We start from the raw sequence: 25,351 nt of genomic DNA on the forward strand, positions 1-25,351 counted from the left end.
ACGATCCAAATTTACGTTTATCTTATTCTCCATCATTTGCTGATTCCGAAAACATATAAATTTGTTATATTCGGATTAAAAACAAGCTCTGAAAATTAAATATATAAAAATTATTATCAAAATTTTTTTTTCGAAATCAATTTAAAAACACTTTCATCTTATTCCTTGTCGGTTCCTGATTCCAAAAATATATAGATATGATATCTTTGGATTAAAAACACGCTCACAAAGTTAAAACGAAGAGAGGTACAGAAAAGCGTGCTATCCTTCTCAGCGCAACGAATATCCCGCTCTTCTTGTCAATTCCACGGGCACTGCCTTTGCCACGGGCGGTGGAGTGACGATGCTACGAGTATACGGTCTTGCTGCGTTGCGTTGCGTTCAGTTTCATTCTGTGAGTTCGACAGCTACTTGACTAAATATTGTATTTTCGCCTTACGCGACTTGTTGTTATTGGACATCGCCGTGAGCTCTAGCGAGAAGGGGCGATTTATAAGTGTTCATTGTCATATTTAGCACACGCTAACACCCATCACTCACCAGGTAGTTGCAGTAGTCCCAGGCAAAGTTGGCGCCCCAGAAGACGATGGGTCCCACCCCGCTGACCTCCTGCAGGTGCTTGGCCCCCACCTGCCGTTCCTTGACCACCAGGTAGACGAAGCTGCTGACCAGAAAGGCCATGCCGAACGACACGATCATGCCGATGACAAAACCCTGCAGGCCAGAAGTAGCTGCAACAGGTAAAGATGAACAGGTGTGTTGAGATTAGGATGTGCGAGTCATGCCTGAAACCCTAAAGTAGCTTTGCAGTAGCAGCGGACCAGAAACGCCATGACACGATAATCCCGATGAAATATGACAAAACCTTTCAGAGCGAAGGTAATGACAACATATATACAGATACAGATGCGTGTTAAGGTTAGGATGTGTGAGTCATATCTATAACCCTAACGTAGCTTCATATTAGCAGCGGATCCAAAACGCCGTGCAAAGTAACACGATCATCTGGAATCGGATAAGAATAAGGATTCTGCGATGTTCTGCTCATGGACATTCGGGTCGCTTTGTCACTAAAGAAAGCGAGCTGCAATACAGATCATTTTTTACCCAACATTATTTGTTATTTGTCCTGCATGAGCGTATTCATGTTTCCAAGCCCTGGGGATATTGAGCAACTTCCGTGGAAATAAGGACCGATGATCAGAACAGGGGTGTGTGAGACTATCTAATCACAACCCCTGAATTCCACCTCGTGTCTAACAGAATAGCAATATTTCGGAATAACTGCATGGCAGGTACAGTTTATCACGGACTTCAGTCTCTAACCTCGACTCTTGCATACCGGCTCCGGGTATTACAAGTGCCGCGTTAAATACCCCCCCCCCCCCCCCACCCCTTCATTCAAGCTGTAATCATTACCCTGCGTTTCCTCGGCGCTGTCTTCCTGGTTCTTGGGAAAGAGGTCAAGGCCGGTAGAGATGCGATGATCAGGTCCAGCGAAGTGCCTGGCCACACCATCCAGCAGGTAGGACACTGAGGTGGGGAGAGCGTGGAACGGCTGACCGTTGTAGTAGGCCCTGGCCAGAAGGCTGTAGGCGTTGTCCGAGTCGAACTGGGCGCCTATGACGACCTTCTTGTTGTAGTTGTTGGTTCCAAGGTCCTCGGATCGCTTCAGAAAGTACCGACTCATGTTGGTCCAGTCAGAAACAAGGTTGATGTTTTCCAGGCTTTCGGTTTGTCCGATCTGAAAGGCGTAGGCTTTGGCTGCCGCGTCACTCGCTGTCGTAGGACTACGGGAGGAGACAATTTGTGAACAAATACAACAAAATAACAATTCAAATATAATCACCAGACACATGGGCATTTAAGAAAATTGACCGGTTTTGACTCTTAGGTTTTCGTCGCTCTCTGTCGTAGGACTGTGGTAAGAAGCCAATGTATGAACAATTACAACAGAATAACAATACTACTGTACTCAACAGAAGCATGGCCATTTAAATATGAATACGAACATGGACCGGTTTCGTCACTATAAGGACGTATTCAGCAAATAAAAGGAGAGATGACAGAAAGAGACTGCAGAAAATGAGTACAGACAAGGGACAGTCAGCACCACGCCTAATGTTCAACTAAAACAGAACACAGTATTATCAACACATATTTATGCGCATGGACACAGACCAAAATTATGAGCATTTAGTTATGCTTACTGACGAACCAAATGTATGATCAATTAGTTATGCGTATTGACACAGATCAAATTTATGAACAATTAGTTATGCTTACTGGCCAAATTAAATGAACAATAGGTTGTGCTTATTGCAATAGATCACGTTTATGAACAATTAGTTATGCTTATTGACAAAGATGAAATCTATGAACAAATAGTTGTGCTTATTGACGCGGATCAAATCTCTGAACAATTAGTTATGCTTATTGACACAGATCAAATTTATGAACAATTAGTTATGCTTACTGACACAGACCACAATTATGAAGTCATAAAAGTTTGCACAGTTTTGCAAATGAATGCACATACTGTTAAGATACTGTTATCGATTACTTCCTCTCGTGAACATTCTAATTCTGAGTGCATGTAACTGGCAAAGGTTGGTTGGTTGGTTATTATGCTTTATCGTTTTCTTCAGCTGATATTGCCATTCGATACCGACGCAAGTTTGTCTCTTTCCTCAGCTCAATTGGCAAACTCTATGCTTAAATGTAACTGGGAACAATATGAACAAATAGAATCCTTTTGTTTCTACATCATACTTACTTTGTGCCATCGAAGCACGGAACGAAATGGAATACTTTTGTTTCTAGTATCATACTTACTTTGATCCATTGGAGCACGGAACGAAATGGAATACTTTTGTTTCTACATCATACTTACTTTGTGCCATTGGAGCACGGAACAAAATGGAATACTTTTGTTTCTACATCATACTTACTTTGTGCCATTGGAGCACGGAACGAAATGGAATACTTTTGTTTCTACATCACACTTACTTTGTTCCATTGGAGCACGGAACGAAATGGAATACTTTTGTTTCTACATCATACTTACTTTGTTCCATTGGAGCACGGAACGAAATGGAATACTTTTGTTTCTACATCATACTTACTTTGTTCCATTGGAGCACGGAACGAAATGGAATACTTTTGTTTCTACATCATACTTACTTTGTTCCATTGGAGCACGGAACGAAATGGAATACTTTTGTTTCTACATCATACTTACTTTGTTCCATTGGAGCACGGAACGAAATGGAATACTTTTGTTTCTACATCATACTTACTTTGTTCCATTGGAGCACGGAACGAAATGGAATACTTTTGTTTCTACATCATACTTACTTTGTTCCATTGGAGCACGGAACGAAATAGAATCCTTTTGTTTCTACATCATACTTACTTTGTTCCATTGGAGCACGGAACGAAATGGAATACTTTTGTTTCTACATCATACTTACTTTGTTCCATTGGAGCATGGAACGAAATGGAATACTTTTGTTTCTACATCATACTTACTTTGTTCCATTGGAGCACGCAACGAAATGGAATACTGTTGTTTCTACATCATACTTACTTTGTTCCATTGGAGCATGGAACGAAATGGAATACTGTTGTTTCTACATCATACTTACTTTGTTCCATTGGAGCATGGAACGAAATGGAATACTTTTGTTTCTACATCATACTTACTTTGTTCCATTGGAGCACGGAACGAATTGGAATACTGTTGTTTCTACATCATACTTACTTTGTTCCATTGGAGCACGGAACGAAATGGAATACTTTTGTTCCTTAGATCATACTTACTTTGTTCCATTGGAGTACGGAACGTAGGTCCTTCCGAACGGACTGAGTGTGAAATTGAGCGGTTGGTTCTGTTCTTCAGGTGTAACAAAATCGACGGCCAGCGCAAAAACGCCGCAGGCAACAGGTAAGATCATCTGCAGCAGCGTGATGAGACGGTTGCGCCAGGTGTGCAGCATCTTCTTGATCACCATGGCACGGAAACGTGACAGCTGCAGGGACATCCCGGTCAGTTTGTTGAACCCGTGGTTAAAGGCTGTGACGTGGATCAAGCGTGAGCAGAAAACAGTTACAGCGGTTTCTAGCAGGTAACGTTTTGGTTTGAACAATTTATTCAGAAAATCACAGATAACAATGCCGCAAACAATCAATGTAATAAATGGAGCACAACAAACAACGCTTATACACGTACACGTGCTGCTCTTATAGCTTAAAACGCAATATATATCTGATTTGGTGGACGATAAGAGTATCGTTAGAAGGGAACGTTTTGTGGTAAGTGATGGGTGTGAACAGAAAACAGTTACAGCGATTTCTATCAAGACACGTGTTGTGGTAAGGGATGGTCGTGGGCAGAAAACAGTTAGAGCGATTTCTATCAAGACACGTGTTGTGGTAAGGGATGGTCGTGGGCAGAAAACAGTTAAAGCGATTTCTATCAAGACACGTGTTGTGGTAAGGGATGGTCGTGGGCAGAAAACAGTTACAGCGATTTCTATCAAGACACGTGTTGTGGTAAGGGATGGTCGTGGGCAGAAAACAGTTACAGCGATTTCTATCAAGACACGTTTTATGGTAAGCGATGGTCGTGGGCAGAAAACAGTTACAGCGATTTATATCAATGAACGTTTTGTTGTAAGTGATGGTCGTGGGCAGAAAAAAGAATTGCTCACTTGCAAAATGCCGGCGAGGTAATGCCGATGTTCAGATAAGTTCATTAGCTGTATCATGTTGTCTGACTGTCTACTTAAAAGAACACTGGGTCGACGTTCTAGTAAATTTAACTTTTTGTTTTGTCAATAATTAAACGTTCCAAGAACCTACAATTCTTTTTTTTTTTTTAATTCATTTAGACACTATACATTAAAAACATGCGAACGCGATTGACCACAGAAATTGACATTGCTAATATTTTGCTAATATTTTGTCTGTGATGTTTCCAGAATGTGTTAAAACAAGTGTAACAAAAACAGAAAAATCTACTGAACTGATCCCTCTACTTTTGTCACACGTGTTTGAACACAGCAAAATATTGGTGAAATCTGTTTTTTGTCAATCGGTGTCCGATGTCTTTAAACAAACTTACACAGTATGTCAGTAGTTCCGTAACCAGAGTTGCCACCCATATTCAGGCTGACGTTCTCGCCTGTCACGGCGACACGGTTACCCTTGCGAGACTTGGGATCGTTTGTAAAGGCATGGTTTTCGTATCCGTTGCTGGCACCGGACTGTGCTTTTATTGATGCTCTCGAATGCTGTGTTTGTTCGTTGCTGTCTTCTTCGAGTGTAGCGCAGATTTCTCCAACCCTGCAGAAACATATTTAACAAAATCAGTTCAGGTCCGCCTTTCTTGTATTTTTCCGTTTTTCGTGTTTTTCAGAACAAGAATAAGCGAAGAGATAGACAAACAACCGAAACATCGTGCTACAACAAGCAACAAAACAAAAGCCACAATTACGATGGAGGCGAATGTCCCTGAGGCAGTTGAAGTTTAGCCACAAGTACCATATCGCACTGCCACCATTACCACCATATCATCATCATCATCACCATCATCATCATCATCATCATCATCATCATCATCATCATCATCATCATCATCATCATCAATCATCATCATCATCATCATCATCATTAAAAACAACAAGAACACTACAAGAGCAACAAGATCAAAACAACAACAACAACAACAACAACAACAACAACAACAACAACAACAACAACAACAACAACAACAACAACATATCCACTAACTTCACACAAAGTTACGTACTAGATATTTATAGGAATCGCCGAAAGACATCTTCACACGTGCAAAATGAACACCCAACACCCAAAAACTAAACAACAGATGAACCGACATAACTAAAATAGAGAAAACACAACAATACCAATAACAATAAAGTAGATGTGTACTGCCGGGCAGTACATACCCCAAGCGAAGTCGTCCATCTGTGTGTACATGATTCTCTCTCTCTCTCTCTCTCTCTCTCTCTCTCTCTCTCTCTCTCTCTCTCTCTCTCTCTCTCTCTCTCTCTCTCTCTCTCTCTCTCTCTCTCTCTCTCTCTCTCTCTCTCTCTCTCTCTCTTAAAATGTGTCATCGATGACGTGTTTTCATACTTGCTAATGCGGCAGGCTAATCATGACGTCAAATTGAAACTTCTTGAAGTCTCTCAGAAAGGGACATGAAAACCATGTGGGGGTTACTGGTTTGGGCTGAAAAAAAACCCAACTCCACCTAAAATTCAAGCGCCTATGGGGCTGAATTATGCAGCATAAATTGTGAAACATCAGGATATCTCACACTTTCAATTCTGCCATCATGTCAAATCTGACAACAAACCTACCCACAAAATGTCATAAATATCGGTGTAGAATTGAGACTTAACGGTTTTTAACTGCCAAAAATAAGTTTTTTTGACTGGAATAGTTTGTCTTGAAATTCAGTTTGGGACAACGGACCCACCCACTAAATTTCATAAAGATAGGTGAAAATTTAAATGTAACGGTTTTTAACTGCCAAAATTATGTTTTTCTTCTGGAAAAGTATGGAGTGAAAATCAGTTGGGGACAACGAACCTACCCACAAAATTTCATAAATATCGATGAAGAATTGAGATTTAACGGTTTTTAACTGCCAAAAATAAGGTTTTTTGTCTGGAAAAGTATGTCTTAAAATTCAGTTTGGGACAACGGACCCACCCACTAAATTTCATAAAGATAGGTGAAGAATTGAAATTTAACGTTTTTTAACTGCCAAAATTATGTCTTTCTTCTGGAAAAGTATAGAGTGAAAATCAGTTGGGGACAACGAACCTACCCACAAAATTTCATAAATATCGGTGAAGAATTGAAATTTAACGGTTTTTAACTGCCAAAATTATGTTTTTCTTCTGGAAAAGTATGGAGTGAAAATAAGTTGGGGACAACAAACCTACCTTTAAAATTTCATAAGAATCAGTGAAGAAATAGGATTTAACGATTTTTTAACGGCCTTTAAATCATTGGTGATGTAGAACAAGCTTGGAACAGCAAGAGTTCCAAGAACAAGATTAGAACAACTCATTACATCATTACCAGTACGTCATTTGTATTTAGATCACACTTTAGAAAAAAAACTCTTCAGCTACAAACCAGTCACCCTCACATGTCCGAGGTGTTTGTCTAAACCACTTACTGAAATGTTTTGAGGTTTAATGACCATACACATGTTGAACCGGTGAGTGTCTTCCGCTGCTTAATTCGCAAATAACTATTTTATTAAAGTCCGCTTGAAACGCTCAAAGATGAAATTCCATGTTAAAAAGTGACAAAAGTTTCACATTTTCCCGTTGTAACAGCTTCCGATGATATTATATGAAAATTCTGATCCTCTGAGAGGATTCCCCGAAACAAAATCAGTTTGTACGCCTAATTTTAATAGAATTGTCCAAACAGTGTCGCTAATATTGTGCTAAAAGATGAATTCTAGAACAATGTCCAGACAGACACCACTTGGCCAAAAAATTTTCAGTGCTGGGAGATGAAAAAAAAAACTACCTCGCTACGCGCGGGCTCCGCCCGCGCTCCGCTTGGATTAAGTAGATGTGTACTGCCGGGCAGTACATACCCCAAGCGAAGTCGTCCATCTGTGTGTACATGATTCTCTCTCTCTCTCTCTCTCTCTCTCTCTCTCTCTCTCTCTCTCTCTCTCTCTCTCTCTCTCTCTCTCTCTCTCTCTCTCTCTCTCTCTCTCTCTCTCTGTCTTAAAATGTGTCATCGATGACGTGTTTTCATACTTGCTAATGCGGCAGGCTAATCATGACGTCAAATTGAAACTTCTTGAAGTCTCTCAGAAAGGGACATGAAAGCCATGTGGGGGTTACTGGTTTGGGCTGAAAAAAAACCCAACTCCACCTAAAATTCAAGCGCCTATGGGGCTGAATTATGCAGCATAAATTGTGAAACATCAGGATATCTCACACTTTCAATTCTGCCATCATGTCAAATCTGACAACAAACCTACCCACAAAATGTCATAAATATCGGTGTAGAATTGAGACTTAACGGTTTTTAACTGCCAAAAATTAAGTAGATGTGTACTGCCGGGCAGTACATACCCCAAGCGAAGTCGTCCATATGTGTGTACATGATTCTCTCTCTCTCTCTCTCTCTCTCTCTCTCTCTCTCTCTCTCTCTCTCTCTCTCTCTCTCTCTCTCTCTCTCTCTCTCTCTCTCTCTCTGTCTTAAAATGTGTCATCGATGACGTGTTTTCATACTTGCTAATGCGGCAGGCTAATCATGACGTCAAATTGAAACTTCTTGAAGTCTCTCAGAAAGGGACATGAAAACCATGTGGGGGTTACTGGTTTGGGCTGAAAAAAAACCCAACTCCACCTAAAATTCAAGCGCCTATGGGGCTGAATTATGCAGCATAAATTGTGAAACATCAGGATATCTCACACTTTCAATTCTGCCATCATGTCAAATCTGACAACAAACCTACCCACAAAATGTCATAAATATCGGTGTAGAATTGAGACTTAACGGTTTTTAACTGCCAAAAATAAGTTTTTTTGACTGGAATAGTTTGTCTTGAAATTCAGTTTGGGACAACGGACCCACCCACTAAATTTCATAAAGATAGGTGAAAATTTAAATGTAACGGTTTTTAACTGCCAAAATTATGTTTTTCTTCTGGAAAAGTATGGAGTGAAAATCAGTTGGGGACAACGAACCTACCCACAAAATTTCATAAATATCGATGAAGAATTGAGATTTAACGGTTATTAACTGCCAAAAATAAGGTTTTTTGTCTGGAAAAGTATGTCTTAAAATTCAGTTTGGGACAACGGACCCACCCACTAAATTTCATAAAGATAGGTGAAGAATTGAAATTTAACGTTTTTTAACTGCCAAAATTATGTCTTTCTTCTGGAAAAGTATAGAGTGAAAATCAGTTGGGGACAACGAACCTACCCACAAAATTTCATAAATATCGGTGAAGAATTGAAATTTAACGGTTTTTAACTGCCAAAATTATGTTTTTCTTCTGGAAAAGTATGGAGTGAAAATAAGTTGGGGACAACAAACCTACCTTTAAAATTTCATAAGAATCAGTGAAGAAATAGGATTTAACGATTTTTTAACGGCCTTTAAATCATTGGTGATGTCATCATAACCCAGTCGTTGTAGTTGTCGTCGTAGTTGTTGGTGTTGTTGTTGTCATGTTCGTTGTCGTGATTGTTGTTGTTCTCGTGTTGTTGTTTTTGTTGTTGTTGTTGTTGTTGTTGTTGTTGTTGTTGTTGTTGTTGTCGTCGTCGTCGTCGATGTCATTTGTTGTTGTTGTTGTTATCGTCGTCGTCGTCATCGTCGTCGTTGTCAGAGGTTATTTCTAAAGATTTCATTGATAGTCTTTGTTCTCGTCACCAAGACTTGCTAAGAACAAGCTTGGAACAGCAAGAGTTCCAAGAACAAGATTAGAACAACTCATTACATCATTACCAGTACGTCATTTGTATTTAGAACACACTTTAGAAAAAAACTCTTCAGCTACAAACCAGTCACCCTCACATGGCGGAGGTGTTTGTCTAAACCACTTACTGAAATGTTTTGAGGTTTAATGACCATACACATGTTGAACCGGTGAGTGTCTTCCGCTGCTTAATTCGCAAATAACTATTTTATTAAAGTCCGCTTGAAACGCTCAAAGATGAAATTCCATGTTAAAAAGTGACAAAAGTTTCACATTTTCCCGTTGTAACAGCTTCCGATGATATTATATGAAAATTCTGATCCTCTGAGAGGATTCCCCGAAACAAAATCAGTTTGTACGCCTAATTTTAATAGAATTGTCCAAACAGTGTCGCTAATATTGTGCTAAAAGATGAATTCTAGAACAATGTCCAGACAGACACCACTTGGCAAAAAAAATTTCAGTGCTGGGAGATGAAAAAAAAAACTACCTCGCTACGCGCGGGCTTCGCCCGCGCTCCGCTTGGATAAGTTTTTTTGACTGGAATAGTTTGTCTTGAAATTCAGTTTGGGACAACGGAGCCACCCACTAAATTTCAAAAAGATAGGTGAAAATTTAAATGTAACGGTTTTCAACTGCCAAAATTATGTTTTTCTTCTGGAAAAGTATGGAGTGAAAATCAGTTGGGGACAACGAACCTACCCACAAAATTTCATAAATATCGATGAAGAATTTAGATTTAACGGTTTTTAACTGCCAAAAATAAGGTTTTTTGTCTGGAAAAGTATGTCTTAAAATTCAGTTTGGGACAACGGACCCACCCACTAAATTTCATAAAGATAGGTGAAGAATTGAAATTTACCGTTTTTTAACTGCCAAAATTATGTCTTTCTTCTGGAAAAGTATAGAGTGAAAATCAGTTGGGGACAACGAACCTACCCACAAAATTTCATAAATATCGGTGAAGAATTGAATTTTAACGGTTTTTAACTGCCAAAATTATGTTTTTCTTCTGGAAAAGTATGGAGTGAAAATAAGTTGGGGACAACAAACCTACCTTTAAAATTTCATAAGAATCAGTGAAGAAATAGGATTTAACGATTTTTTAACGGCCTTTAAATCATTGGTGATGTCATCATAACCCAGTCGTTGTAGTTGTCGTCGTAGTTGTTGGTGTTGTTGTTGTCATGTTCGTTGTCGTGATTGTTGTTGTTCTCGTGTTGTTGTTTTTGTTGTTGTTGTTGTTGTTGTTGTTGTTGTTGTTGTTGTTGTTGTTGTTGTTGTTGTTGTCGTCGTCGTCGTCGTCGTCGATGTCATGTGTTGTTGTTGTTGTTATCGTCGTCGTCGTCGTCATCGTCGTCGTTGTCAGAGGTTATTTCTAAAGATTTCATTGATAGTCTTTGTTCTCGTCACCAAGACTTGCTAAGAACAAGCTTGGAACAGCAAGAGTTCCAAGAACAAGATTAGAACAACTCATTACATCATTACCAGTACGTCATTTGTATTTAGAACACACTTTAGAAAAAAACTCTTCAGCTACAAACCAGTCACCCTCACATGGCGGAGGTGTTTGTCTAAACCACTTACTGAAATGTTTTGAGGTTTAATGACCATACACATGTTGAACCGGTGAGTGTCTTCCGCTGCTTAATTCGCAAATAACTATTTTATTAAAGTCCGCTTGAAACGCTCAAAGATGAAATTCCATGTTAAAAAGTGACAAAAGTTTCACATTTTCCCGTTGTAACAGCTTCCGATGATATTATATGAAAATTCTGATCCTCTGAGAGGATTCCCCGAAACAAAATCAGTTTGTACGCCTAATTTTAATAGAATTGTCCAAACAGTGTCGCTAATATTGTGCTAAAAGATGAATTCTAGAACAATGTCCAGACAGACACCACTTGGCAAAAAAATTTTCAGTGCTGGGAGATGAAAAAAAAAACTACCTCGCTACGCGCGGGCTCCGCCCGCGCTCCGCTTGGATAACAACACTTTACTGTCCATTAAAAAGATATATCAAAACGAAAAATTTCCTTTGACGCACCCAGCCTGCCTGTAAACGATTATAACTTGAACATTTTACATTTAATGACATCCGATACCGATCCATGCACAGTCTGGTGGTGACCTTGCGACACACCTCCTTCTCCTGATACATGTATGACAAAGTCGGGTCAACTTTATGTGCAGACCCAGAGACGGAAGCCATGTCCCACCCCCGTGTCATCACAATGGCACGTAAAAAGACCTTGGTCATTCTGCCATAAGTGCAGGTGGCTGAATACACCTAAACACGCAGACACTTGGGTAGCGCGACTCCGTTGCTGCTAGCTTTCCACTGGGAGGAAGTGACCCGAATTTCCCAGCGATGGGACAATAAAGTAATGAAAATGAAAATGAAAAATGAAAAATGAAAAGTCATCGAGACAGATTTTGTTCTCGAAATCTTTGTCAGTTCCTGGGAGAAATGACAGAATGTTTGACGTGACGTCATGCTTCACATTATGAATTGTTCCGCTTATGACGTCAGATATGTCACTTTGGAATGCAGAGTCAAGAACAGAAGTCTTGGTTTGTTTAGGCGCTATCGATCGTCATTAACACCACTTACTTCAAGAAAACCTCTTCCATGGTGGTAGCGGTAGTCCCAAACCCTCCGATGCCCAGCTCCTCTTTGCGAGTCTCCAGCTGTCTGAAGAGGTCAGGGAACAGCGCCGCCTGGTCGTCAGGTAGCAAGTAAGACAACTCTGTATTAATCTCGCTCTCAAAGCGGGCAGCGGGGATGTGCTGTTGTATGACTGACGTCACTTTGTCCACGTGGCATGACGGGGTTTTGACCAGGACCAGATGATAGCCAGTTCCTGCGAGAAAGGTCAATGTGTGTAGTACAGTTGAACTTTTCTATAACGAGCATTCAAGTGACCAACCAAAAGTAGTCCTCATGGCCTTATCTATAGACGGGTGGTAGTTACTGAAAGGTGAATCCTAATTGCTGGTGACGCGGTAATGCACCCAAGCTTCGTCCATTAAATGGTTTATTTCTAAAAGTTAAAAGCATAATAAAAGCAATGCTAAAAACAATTATCCCAGCAAGAATCACCATGGAGTTTGGTTTTTTTTAGAAAAACGGAGGATTAACGCAAAGCTAGCACAACACCCTATGCAATGAGTTGTGAAGTGGTCATCCAAGCCCCGTACATGAAATGGTTCTATGCTCAAGCCTAAAGCAAGGCAAAACTAGAAGCAAGGTTAAAGGCACAGTGCAGCTCACAGCCTTCGTTTTGCGTTTTTGTTGCAGCTGAGTGCATTTACAGTTCAAAAATCCTCCTATGGTAGTAAAACAAACCCAAAACTACCCAACGACGACATCTGTGAAGCTGGACAGTTTGTTGTTCACGCGAGTGCATAAATTAACCTAGTTATTACGTGGTGTTTGGTCGGAGTTCGATTCAACTGAGTGATTCCGGCCTCCATTTTGTTTTACACAAACTCATGATGACGTCTGACATAGTTTGCTAGTGACTGTCTTTTTGTGCATGATGTGGTGATCTACCTGATCTAAATTTAGATCCAAAAATAGGTCAAGACCAGCCGGGTCCGAGTACGAAATTAATTCGTAAAAAAATCGTAGTTCTTGACTCTTTGGGTGCAAGTAAATGAAACTTGGTAGTTCTTCTAACGGATAGCTGTCTGAGGTATGACTAAAAGCCCCAGGGGCTCCGTGCACCTGGATTTGACAAGTTCAGTACCTTTAAAGATAACGTCAAAGCAAATATTACCATAGAGTTTCTTGAGAAACATGGAGGATCCACAACACTGCACAACCCCCTCAGCCATGATGGCGATACGGTCACCCAGCAGGTCAGCCTCATCCATGAAGTGGGTGGTCAGCAGCATGGTACGGCCAGCACGATGACGTTGCAATACTTCCCACGTCTGACGTCGTGATGCAGGGTCCATGCCTGACGTCGGCTCGTCGAGGATCACGACCTGCGACGTCAAGATAAAAACATGTCTGTTTTGTGTGTGTTTTTGCACACATGTGTGTGTGTGTGTGTGTGTGTGTGTGTGTGTGTGTGTGTGTGTGTGTGGATGTGTGCTTGTGCCTGTGTGTGTGTGTGTGTGGATGTGTGCGTGTGTGTGTGTGTGTGGATGTGTGCGTGTGTGTGGGTGTGTGTTTGTGTGTGTGATGGAGAGAGAGAGAGAGAGAGAGAGAGAGAGAGAGAGAGAGAGAGAGAGAGAGAGAGAGAGAGAGAGAAAGGCGATATGTCCTTCGCTGGGGGTATGCAGTGCCTTGGCATTGCACTTCTACTTAATTACAATACTCTAGCTTTAGACTAGCCGGGAATGTATAGACCAAAGAAGACTCTTTCCTTTTGTTTAACAGAAGTTGGTGTTCCTTTTCTAAAAACCTTTTTGTTACGAGTTGTGAACATTGTGTTACGAACTATATAATTCTACTGGAAAAAGTAACACACATTGCAAACACTATTAAGTGTAGTTTTACCATGTGTTCTACTTTTGCTGGTAGAATGATACAGTTGGTTTTTTTTTCTACAGTTTTCACAACTGGTTACAAAAAGTAAGTTCAAAACTGGAACACTTCAGCTAACAGTTTGTTCTGTGTGTGTGTGTGTTGTTTTTACCTTGAGCAATTGGTGATGACCATGTCCGTGACTGTGTTGGGAATTGACATGGTAAACAATGTGTGCTACTTTTTCAAGGAGAATAATATATACCGAGCAACAAAAGAAACGCGAATTTTCTCCAGAAAAACGTTTAATCACAATTTTAAAATGTCATTTCTCATAAACGTAACATCGAAACGAATCAAAATCACGGTGGTATGTTCCTCGCACACTGTTCTTGGCTATGACATAGTCTTTTGCTGCCACGGGCAAAGGGAGCCTCTGCAGATGGTCAGTACGGTGTGTGACCCCCATGGACGTTGATGACGGCCTGGCAGCGGCGCCTCATGGAGTGGATGAGTCGGTTGATGGCGTCTCTCGGGATGTTGCACCAGGCATGGATAAGGGCCTGACGCAGTTCTGCAGCAGTTCTTGGTCCTGGGCGTAACTGGTTGACCTTTCTTTGAAGTTGGTCCCAGAAATGTTCAATAGGATTCAAATCTGGGCTGAGGGCGGGCCAGGCCATGATGTCGATGTTATTGTGCTGCAGGAAGGCCTGGGTGACCCTGGCTGTGTGCGGGCGAGCGTTGTCTTGCTGCAGAACACAGTTTCTGCGCGCCTGGAAAAGGGGCACAACATGAGGCTGTAGGATCTGGTCAATATAACGCTGTGCTGTGCTGTGATGCCGTTTCCCCGACCAGGACCAAGATTGTTGAAAAACACAGGTCCCAGGGATTGTTTAAGGCCGATTCCACCCCAGACCATGACGTTTGGTCCACCCTGGGCATTGTGTTCCATGACGCAGTCACCAGCATAGCGTTCACCTCTTCTTCGCCACACTCTGACACGCCCATCAACATGACTAATTCAGAAACGGCTCTCATCGGTGAACAGAATGTTTCGCCATTGTCTCCAGTTCCAGTTGATGTGATCCTGGGCCCACTGCTGGCGCGCCATGCGATGTCTCAGAGTGAGGACTGGTCCTCTAACGGGACGGCAGTTTTGGAGGTCTCGCTCAGCAAGTCTTCGGCGTATTGTCTGGCCACTGATAGGTCTCTGGCGGTTACCGACGGTGTTCCTGGCTGGTTCATTGGCTGTATGGAATCGGTTTCTCAAATGATGACGCAGGATCTGGCGATCTTGTCTCTGTGTGGTAACGCGAGGTCTTCCACTTCGTTGTGTATCAGCAGTGCTTCCAGTGTTGACAAAACGTTGCTGAAGGCGATATACTGTTGACAGATGCACATTGAAAGCGACTGCTACCGCTTCTGGGTCATCACCAGCCGATAATCGACCCACTGCCCTCTCGCGTTGTTCTGGTGTCAATCTTGGCATCTTGACTCTGTCAAAAGTTAGACTGGCAGTAAGCGTGCCATGGTCTCTTTTTATTACTAATGCATCAGTGAACACATCTCACACATGAGGTTTCCCCTACTCCGCTTGCACGTGCTGTAAGCGCGCATCATGTGTCCCGTGCGTTGAGACAGCAGCAATAGGAAAATATTCACACAACAGCTTTCCTACACATGACTGCATAGTGCATCTACAAGTATATCCCGAAAATTGTCACTCTCAGATTAGCTGCGTTTTTTAAAATCAAAATATTGAAAAATAATTCGCGTTTCTTTTGTTGCTCGGTATAGTTTGTCACACAGTGTTCACAACTGGTTGCAAAAAGTGTGTTTAAATTTCACCAAGAAAGTTAAAAAAAAATATTCTAAAGCATAGCAAGAAAAACAAGTCGCGTAAGGTGAAAATACAACATTTAGTCGAGTAGCTGTCGAACTCACAGAATGAAACTGAACGCAATGCAATTTTTCAGCAAGACCGTATACTCGTAGCATCGTCAGTCCACCGCTCATGGCAAAGGCAGTGAAATTGACAAGAAGAGCGGGGTAGTAGTTGCGCTGAGAAGGATAGCACGCTTTTCTTTTTTCTTTTTTCTTTTTTTCTTTCTTTTTTATATTTAGTCAAGTTTTGACTAAATATTTTAACATCGAGGGGGAATCGAAACGAGGGTCGTGGTGTATGTGCGTGTGTCTGTGTGTCTGTGTGTGTGTGTAGAGCGATTCAGACTAAACTACTGGACCGATCTTTATGAAATTTGACATGAGAGTTCCTGGGTATGAAATCCCCGAACGTTTTTTTCATTTTTTTGATAAATGTCTTTGATGACGTCATATCCGGCTTTTCGTGAAAGTTGAGGCGGCACTGTCACGCCCTCATTTTTCAACCAAATTGGTTGAAATTTTGGTCAAGTAATCTTTGACGGTATTGCATTTCAGCTTGGTGGCTTAAAAATTAATTAATGACTTTGGTCATTAAAAATCGGAAAATTGTAAAAAAAAATAAAAATTTATGAAACGATCCAAATTTACGTTTATCTTATTCTCCATCATTTGCTGATTCCAAAAACATATAAATATGTTATATTCGGATTAAAAACAAGCTCTGAAAATTAAATATATAAAAATTATTATCAAAATTAAATTGTCCAAATCAATTTAAAAACACTTTCATCTTATTCCTTGTCGGTTCCTGATTCCAAAAACATATAGATATGATATGTTTGGATTAAAAACACGCTCAGAAAGTTAAAACAAAGAGAGGTACAGAAAAGCGTGCTATCCTTCTTAGCGCAACTACTACCCCGCTCTTCTTGTCAATTTCACTGCCTTTGCCATGAGCGGTGGCCTGACGATGCTACGAGTAAAATGGCATTGCGTTCAGTTTCATTCTGTGAGTTCGACAGCTACTTGACTAAATATTGTATTTTCGCCTTACGCGACTTGTTCTTTTCTTTTTTTTGAACCTCAGTTACAATATGACTCGCTATGAGTATGATACTGTGAGCGATGCTGAACAGTTTAAACATAAACAGGTTGGGTTATAAATAGCAATAATATCATTCTTTCGTTTAACATGGACAATCTTCGAAAATGTATAATATTTTCAATCAATTATAATTTAGCTATAATTCTCTCCGTGAACAAGCATTTGCACACTTTCTCTCTTTCTCTATCCTCTCTCTCCCCATCCTCTCTCTCTCTCTCCTCTCTTCTCTCCCTCTCTCTCTTTCTCTATATTTAGTCGTCCTCTCTCTCTCTCTCCCCCTCTGCCTCTCTCTCTCTCTCTCACCCTCCCTGCCACTCTCCCTCTCTCTCGCTCTCTCTTCCCCACCCCTCCCTCCGCTCTTTCTCTCCCTCTCTCTCTCGCCCCCTCCCTCTCTCTCTCTCTCTCTCTCTCTCTCTCCCTCCCTCCCTCTCCCCCTCCCTCTCTCTCTCCCTCTCTCACGCTTTTCTGTACCTCTCTTCCTTTTAACTTTCTGAGCGTGTTTGTAATCCAAACATATCATATCTATATGTTTTTGGAATCAGGAACCGACAAGGAATAAGATGAAAGTGTTTTAAATTGATTTCGAAAATTTAATTTTGATCATAAATTTTATGTTTTTAATTTTCAGAGCTTGTTTTTAATCCAAATATAACATATTTATATGTTTTTGGAATCAGCAAATGATGGAGAATAAGATGAACGTACATTTGGATCGTTTTAGAAAAAAATAAAAAATAAATTACAATTTTTAGATTTTGTAATGACCAAAGTCGTTCATTAATTTTTAAGCCACCAAGCTGAAATGCAATACCGAAGTCCGGCCTTCGTCGAAGATTGCTTGGCCAAAATTTCAATCAATTTGATTGAAAAATGAGGGCGTGACAGTGCCGCCTCAACTTTTACAAAAAGCCGGATATGACGTCATCAAAGGTATTTATCAAAAAAAGGAAAAAAAAGTTCGGGGATATCATTCCCAGGAACTCTCATGTCAAATTTCATAAAGATCGGTCCAGTAGTTTGGTCTGAATCGCTCTACACACACACACGCACAGACAGACACAGACACACACACACATACACATACACCATGACCCTCGTCTCGATTCCCCCTCTATCAGTCTATGTTAAAACATTTAGTCAAAACTTGACTAAATGTAAACAAGAAGGGCAAAGCCCATACGACTCACATGCTTGACCTTGACCTTTACATGACCTTGACCTTCAGGGTCAAGGTCAAATAACTAAACCTAGCAATGACATCATACACTAAGAACTGCTTTACACATTTTTCCTACCAAAATACATGTGACCTTGACCCAAGGTCAAGGTCATCCAAGGTCATGCAACACAAAGCTGTTAATTCAAGACATAGGAAGTACAATGGTGCTTATTGGCTTTTTCTACCATGAGATATGGTCACTTTTAGTGGTTCACTACCTTATTTTGGTCACATTTCATAAGGGTCAAAGGGAACTTGACCTTGATCATATGTGACCAAATGTGTCTCATGATGAAAGCATAACATGTGCGCCACATAATTTGTAAGTTTGAAACAGTTATCTTCCATAGTTCAGGGTCAAGGTCACTTCAAAATATGTATACAATCCAACTTTGAAGAGCTCCTGTGACCTTGACCTTGAAGCAAGGTAAACCAAACTGGTATCAAAAGATGGGGCTTAATTTGCCCTATATATCAGATATAGGTGAGGTATTGAATCTCAAAAACTTCAGAGAAAATGGGAAAAATAGCTGTTTTTTAGACAACATTTATAGCCCCTGCGACCTTGACCTTGAAGCAAGGTCAAGATGCTATGTATGTTTTTTGGGACCTTGTCATCATACACCATCTTGCTAAATTTGGTACTGATAGACTGAATAGTGTCCAAGAAATATCCAACGTTAAAGTTTTCCGGACGGACGTCCGGACGAACGGACGTCCGGACGGACGGGGGGGGGACGGACGGACGGACGGACGACTCGGGTGAGTACATAGACTCACTTTTGCTTCGCATGTGAGTCAAAAAGGAAAACTCCTTGAAAAAGAATAAAACCTTCAACTTGTTTTCACACAGTAGCATATCTTACCTTGGAGTCATTGATGAGGGCAATTCCAACTGACAACTTGCGCTTCTGTCCGCCTGACAGTGTTTGTGACTGCGCATGTCTCTTGAACTCTAACCCCACTTCCGTCAAGATCTTGTCAACTTCCTCTTTCACGCGTGACGCAGGGCAGCCCTTCAACTGTTGGAAAAAAAGAAATTTCAGAAATTTGCTTTGGAAAAAATGGGCAGTTTTTTTCGAGAGTGAACAATACAATTGGGAAATTGCATTACAACAAAAATAAAACACAGCGAAAACCAGTTTTGATCAATTCTTCATCAATATGTCGGCAGCCTGTCGCTGACTTTTTCATTATGGTAATGACAAGTAAAGAATGAAGACACGTGATGTATAGTGTACTGCCATGATGGATATTTGCTTTATAACATCTAATTTGCCTTATTACATCTGGACGGATAGTGTTCTACATTGCGAGAAAAATTAACAAGCAAGAACACAGGAAAGAATAGAGGAGTACGCAAAAAATGTGAAGAGAAACGCGTTTTGGTTATCTTATGTCCTCTGAACCCTGTAAAACTGTTCAGGACGAAGAGATTCGAAGCGTATGCAATCATGTGCTGACCCTTGCGAAGAAGTCCAGGTGCTCTTCAACGGTCATGGCATCGAAGAGAATGTTGTGTTGAGGGCAAAGGCCAAGGTTATGTCGAATGGTGTCCATGTCGTTGCGAATGTCAAGGCCGTTGATGGTTGCCGTGCCGGACGAGGGTGGAAGGAATCCTGGACATTTGAACATATCAAAGATTTAGTTTCTGTGCGAAATTTCGGCATGTAAAAACAGTTCAAATTATAGATCTAATAGCAAGACCTTTGATTCAGCGATTGGCAATCTCTCGTTATAACCCTATTTGCAATTTCAATCAAAAATAACAAACAAACAAACACAAAGACCAAATATGCACGTGGGAGTTACAGCCCACAAACGCAGACGTAGAAGTGTATACCTGTGAGCATGAACATGGTGGTTGTCTTCCCTGCACCGTTGTGTCCCAGCAAGACAGTGATCTGCCCTTCGTACATCTTCAGGGACACGTTGTTGACGGCCACCTTGTTCTTCCCGAATTCCTTATGTTACAAAATCATGACAGATTGAATGACACCTTTGATATCAATTTGTTTTGTGTAGTTGTAATAAGTTACATGCAGCCAATTACAATGTGACCCACCCAAAAATGCAACCCGCATAAATGCTAATAACGTCTACATCGACTTGCCGAATTACTTCATATTTGGTGTACATTAACTTCAGTTGTATTCACCCTTTATTTTTTTCTTCTTCTGGCTGGCTGTCTGTCTGCCTGCCTGCCTGCCTGCCTGCCTGTTAACTTGCAAACATGTCTGTCTGTCTGTCTGTCCGTCCATCTATCTGTCTCACTTTCTTTTTTTCGTTCTTTCTCCTTTCCTATCCTCGTTCTTTCTTTCTTTCTTTCTTTCTTTCTTTCTTTCTTCTTTCTTTCTTTCTTCCTTTCTTTCTTTGTTTCTTTCCTACTTTCTGTCTCACTTCCTTCCTTCCTTTCTTTCTTTCCATCCTTCCTTCCTTCCTTCCTTCCTTGCTTTCTTTGCGCAGAGGGGGGCGATGCTTTACCACGTGCACCGGGAATGGGCTTTTTGGACGTAACGTGCATGGGAATGGGGAAATTCTCGTAGCGTGCACCGTGCACAGAGGTCCGGCGTGCACCGTGCATGGAGCTTTTTCGTAACGTGCACCGTGGATCACCGTGCATGGCAATTTTGGCCTCAACGTGCACGTGCACAGACCCCCCTCCCCCCCCCCCCCCCCCCCCATGGTGACCCTCTGCGCATCGCCAGACATACAAACGAGAACTGACCTTTCTCAGCTTGTCTACACTGATGCCAGCCTTCAGTCCCTGAGGCTCGCTTTCAAAGTGCTCGTCGTCTGTATTGAGAGCAAAGCCGGTGTCCTTGTATTGGGACGTTGGTCCGCACCAGTAGCTTTTCTGTACAGAATGATAACAAAACAAAGGGAAGTAAGCGCTTTAAATGCATTTAATTATTAAGTGTTTTGTACAGAAATGAAGAACCACAAAAAAACAAGAAGGGTCATTTATTGGAACGTTCAGTTATGGACAAAACGAAACATCCCCTAGAAGACGTCAACCTTGTGGACCTTAAAGTGGATGTACATACCACTAATTGTGACCCTCCACCACGGAATGAGTCGCATGTCACCTCGCGCGGGTGTGCCGGTCACCTTAGTCACAGGCTTATAACTCGAAAAGTATTCGCTCTTTTCTAAAACGGGTTTCACCACTGGATACAGCATACAAAATTCTGTAAGAAAATGTAAAAATATGAATATCATGCAAAGGTGACATGCGACTCATTCCGTGGTGGAGGGTCACAATTGTCCTCCATACATGAAAGAGACAACTGCACCCAGGATATAACTACATTGGAGTGTGCACGTTAAAGATCCTACGATTGACAAAAGGGTCTTTCGTGGCAAAATTGCATAGGCATAGATTAAAAAAAATGTCCACCAAATACCCGTGTGACTTGGAATAACAGGCCGTGAAAAGTAAATATTCGCCGTAATGGCTTGCGATTTACTGGCCGATGTGAATGCGTGATATATTGTGTAAAAAATTCCGTCTCACACGGCAGAAATTAATATGTAAAGCGCTTAGAGAACGTCAAGCGCTATATAAATCTCCCATATAAAAAATTTTAAAAAAACAAAAAAAACTAAGCACTCACACGTTATTGTATCATGTAAATGAGGTCGAGTCAAGCTGGTCTGACAGGGACCTTATGTTACACTGCTAATGACGCTTCGCTTTTGACGCAAGAAATGTTGCATTGAATTGGAGGGTCAAGGTTAGACGTATCTCATTGAGTGTTTTCTTTTCTTGGCTTACCGTAAAGGGAAAATAAAATGGTTTGGGTACACCAAACTCGCCGGGCCGGACGTTGTCCAGGTACCACGTGACGGTGAGGTGGATAGCCGAGTCTACCAACAGCATAATGAGGACATCCAGAAAGCTGAAGTTGTCGTCTGGAGTGGCGGGTTCTGCTATTGTGCTCCAGCTAATTCCCTCCCCTGAAGTAAAATATTCGACACGAAAATGAAACAGTAATTCAGGGGCGGATCCAGGGGGGTTCCAGGAAACCTCCCCTTAGCCTAAAAAAAAAAAATAATGTAAAAATGAAGACAAACTGATGGCTCAGATTGCACCAGATTGCTCCATTTTCCTTGATTTTTATCAACATTTTCCTAGGAACCGGCCTTTGTATTCTAAATGACGGTTTTGACAAGTAGTTTGGTAATTTGTTGGCTCAGATTGCAACAGATCGATCAATTGTCCTTGTTTTGATCCAAATTTGTCTTCTTAAATTTACTTTTTGGACGGTGTATGGGAAGTTTCTACAATACAATACAATACAATACAATAAACTTTATTAATCTCTAAAAGAGAAATTGCATTGCTGAGCTTTTGTGTCCGTAATAAAACATACATAAAACATTCAAAAATAAGCATTTGTTCTTTGTCATTCATACATTCTTGTGTTCTTATACATTTCTTCAATTCCTACATCAATATTCTATCATAATTATGTACATACATTTATTCTCTTTTAACAGTCTGTCAGTCTAACCTTGACCCTCTGTCAGTCTCAGAGTGCTCCATTTTCAATGTTTTTATCAACAATCTTCCGGGGAGGGGGGGGGGGGGAAATAGCCCGTGTGCGCTCTCTCTCTCTCTCTCTCTCTCTCTCTCTCTCTCTCTCTCTCTCTCTCTCTCTCTCTCTCTCTCTCTCTCTCTCTCTCTCTCTCTCTCCTATATGACAATTTATTTTCAAATTTGTATCTGTATATACAGTTATAATGTATTAAGTTTGATGTGATAGTTCTTTGATTATATTGTTTTCTGTTCTTGTTGACCCTATATTAGGGCGAGGGTTGGATGTAAAAAAAAGCAATATTCTGGCTTATCTATTGCCCTCGATAATAAAGATTTTGTCTTGTCTTGTCTTGTCTTGTCTTGTCTCCCCTTCCCACCTCTCTCACTCTCTCCTTCTCTCTCATCCATACAGGAGTGGAGTTACTCACCCGTTCCGACGTAGAGTCCGATGACCTTCATCCCTAGAGCCATGGCGGAGTTGAAGAGCAGCCCCAGCGCCATCTTCTCGCTGTACGTCAGCGTCTCGTACCGTAGGTTGAGGAAGATGTAGGGAATGTACAGCCCGAAGTACACCAGACCGCCCACCACTGCAGCGATGTTGGCTGTACGGAATTAAGAGGGAAAAGGCAACAGATTTGGTTTCTTTCTTTAACTCTTACCAGCTCACTCCCTTGACCATCCTAAGATATCTTAGGATGACTCGTTACGGACATTCCCATTCACTTTATTCTGCAGACAAGCCCTTTTTTATGCACTCAAAATAACATCACAAACAAAGTTTATTGATTAAATTATTAGTCTCACATTAATTAGGGAAAAATCCAAAAACAGATAAGGCAGTTAACGTACCAAGCTTCAGAACAAAACAAACAAGAATGGTAGGTTATCGGGACGCTACTTTATGCATATATGAACAAACAAAAAGTTACATTCACTGTATTTTGTACTTCGCAGAGTCTAATTTCCGAAGCTGACTGCAGAAAGCTTCGGCCCTGAATGTTTGGTAAAAAACAGACTTCGCGAAGTCGACTTCGGGCTTAAATAGACATATGTGACCCTCCACCACGAAATGAGTCGCATGTCACCCATGCATGATTTTCATATTTTTACATTTTCCTAAAGAGTTTTTTATGCTCTATCCAGTGGTGAAAACCGTTTTAGAAAAGAGCGAAAACTGTTTGAGTTATAAGCCTGTGACGAAGGTGACCCTCACACTGTTACCAGACACTCCCCGGACTTATATCAAGCCTAGCGCAGAACCGCGCGAGGTGACATGCGACTCATTTCGTGGTGGAGGGTCACATATACGTAAAAATCTCGCCGCAAGAAATCGCAACGTGTATGTACAGAAATCCCAAATCAGATAGACTGCTAACTTTCCAAAATTCAGAAACAAACAAGTCGCGTAAGGCGAAAATACAATATTTAGTCAAGTAGCTGCCCTTTTTCAGCAAGACCGTATACTCGTAGCATCGTCAGTCCACCGCTCATGGCAAAGGCAGTGAAATTGACAAGAAGAGCGGGGTAGTAGTTGCGCTAAGAAGGATAGCACGCTTTTCTGTACCTCTCTTTGTTTTAACTTTCTGAGCGTGTTTTTAATCCAAACATATCATATCTATATGTTTTTGGAATCAGGAACCGACAAGGAATAAGATGAAAGTGTTTTTAAATTGATTTCGAAAAAAAAAATTGATAATAATTTGTATATATTTAATTTTCAGAGCTTGTTTTTAATCCGAATATAACATATTTATATGTTTTTGGAATCAGCAAATGATGGAGAATAAGATAAACGTAAATTTGGATCGTTTTATAAATTTTTATTTTTTTTTACAATTTTCCGATTTTTAATGACCAAAGTCATAAATTAATTTTTAAGCCACCAAGCTGAAATGCAATACCGAACCCCGGGCTTCGTCGAAGATTACTTGACCAAAATTTCAACCAATTTGGTTGAAAAATGAGGGCGTGACAGTGCCGCCTCAACTTTCACGAAAAGCCGGATATGACGTCATCAAAGACATTTATCAAAAAAATGAAAAAAACGTTCGGGGATTTCATACCCAGGAACTCTCATGTCAAATTTCATAAAGATCGGTCCAGTAGTTTAGTCTGAATCGCTCTACACACACACACAGACACACACACAGACACACACACAGACACACGCACATACACCATACCCTCGTTTCGATTCCCCCTCGATGTTAAAATATTTAGTCAAAACTTGACTAAATATAAAAACAAGAATTGTAGGTTTTTGGAATCGACCGACAGACAGATAAACAGAAAAAACGGGCAGACACGGATAGACGAAAAGACAGACAAACCAACAGACAGACTGACTGACTGATGACAAACAGTTACAGACAGCTAGAAACAGTGTTTTAAAGCCGAACATCCGTCTCCAGGAGACAAAGCTTTCAATTAGTATAGGAGAAGGACTGGGTGGCCGAGTGGTAACGCACTTGCGCTCGGAAGCGAGGGGTTGCGAGTTCGACCCTGGGTCAGGGCGTTAGCAATTTTCTCCCTCCTTTCCTAACCTAGGTGGTGGGTTCAAGTGCTAGTCTTTCGGATGAGACGAAAACCCGAGGTCCCTTCGTGTACACTACATTGGGGTGTGCACGTTA

General features: G+C 41.0%; 2 protein-coding genes across 2 annotated transcripts in view; both read right to left on the reverse strand.

Annotated features, from left to right (window-relative positions):
- Positions 1-25,351, reverse strand: part of LOC138963942 (uncharacterized) — a 180,010-nt gene that overhangs the window by 51,796 nt on the left and 102,863 nt on the right. The window lies entirely within an intron of this gene.
- The window catches only part of LOC138963655 (phospholipid-transporting ATPase ABCA3-like), a 54,649-nt gene that overhangs the window by 16,197 nt on the left and 13,101 nt on the right, over positions 1-25,351 (reverse strand). Inside the window, exons 5-16 of the mRNA XM_070335502.1 lie at positions 23,150-23,323; positions 21,957-22,138; positions 20,907-21,035; positions 20,022-20,142; positions 19,643-19,797; positions 19,045-19,200; positions 13,276-13,486; positions 12,108-12,357; positions 5,126-5,346; positions 3,823-4,075; positions 1,420-1,790; positions 541-731 (exon numbers count right to left, since the gene is read on the reverse strand). Coding sequence (XP_070191603.1) covers positions 541-731; positions 1,420-1,790; positions 3,823-4,075; positions 5,126-5,346; positions 12,108-12,357; positions 13,276-13,486; positions 19,045-19,200; positions 19,643-19,797; positions 20,022-20,142; positions 20,907-21,035; positions 21,957-22,138; positions 23,150-23,323 — 2,414 coding nt within the window. The remainder of the gene's footprint in view (positions 1-540; positions 732-1,419; positions 1,791-3,822; positions 4,076-5,125; positions 5,347-12,107; positions 12,358-13,275; positions 13,487-19,044; positions 19,201-19,642; positions 19,798-20,021; positions 20,143-20,906; positions 21,036-21,956; positions 22,139-23,149; positions 23,324-25,351) is intronic.

The sequence above is a fragment of the Littorina saxatilis genome, linkage group LG4 (assembly GCF_037325665.1).
Source record: "Littorina saxatilis isolate snail1 linkage group LG4, US_GU_Lsax_2.0, whole genome shotgun sequence".
Taxonomy (NCBI): domain Eukaryota; kingdom Metazoa; phylum Mollusca; class Gastropoda; order Littorinimorpha; family Littorinidae; genus Littorina; species Littorina saxatilis.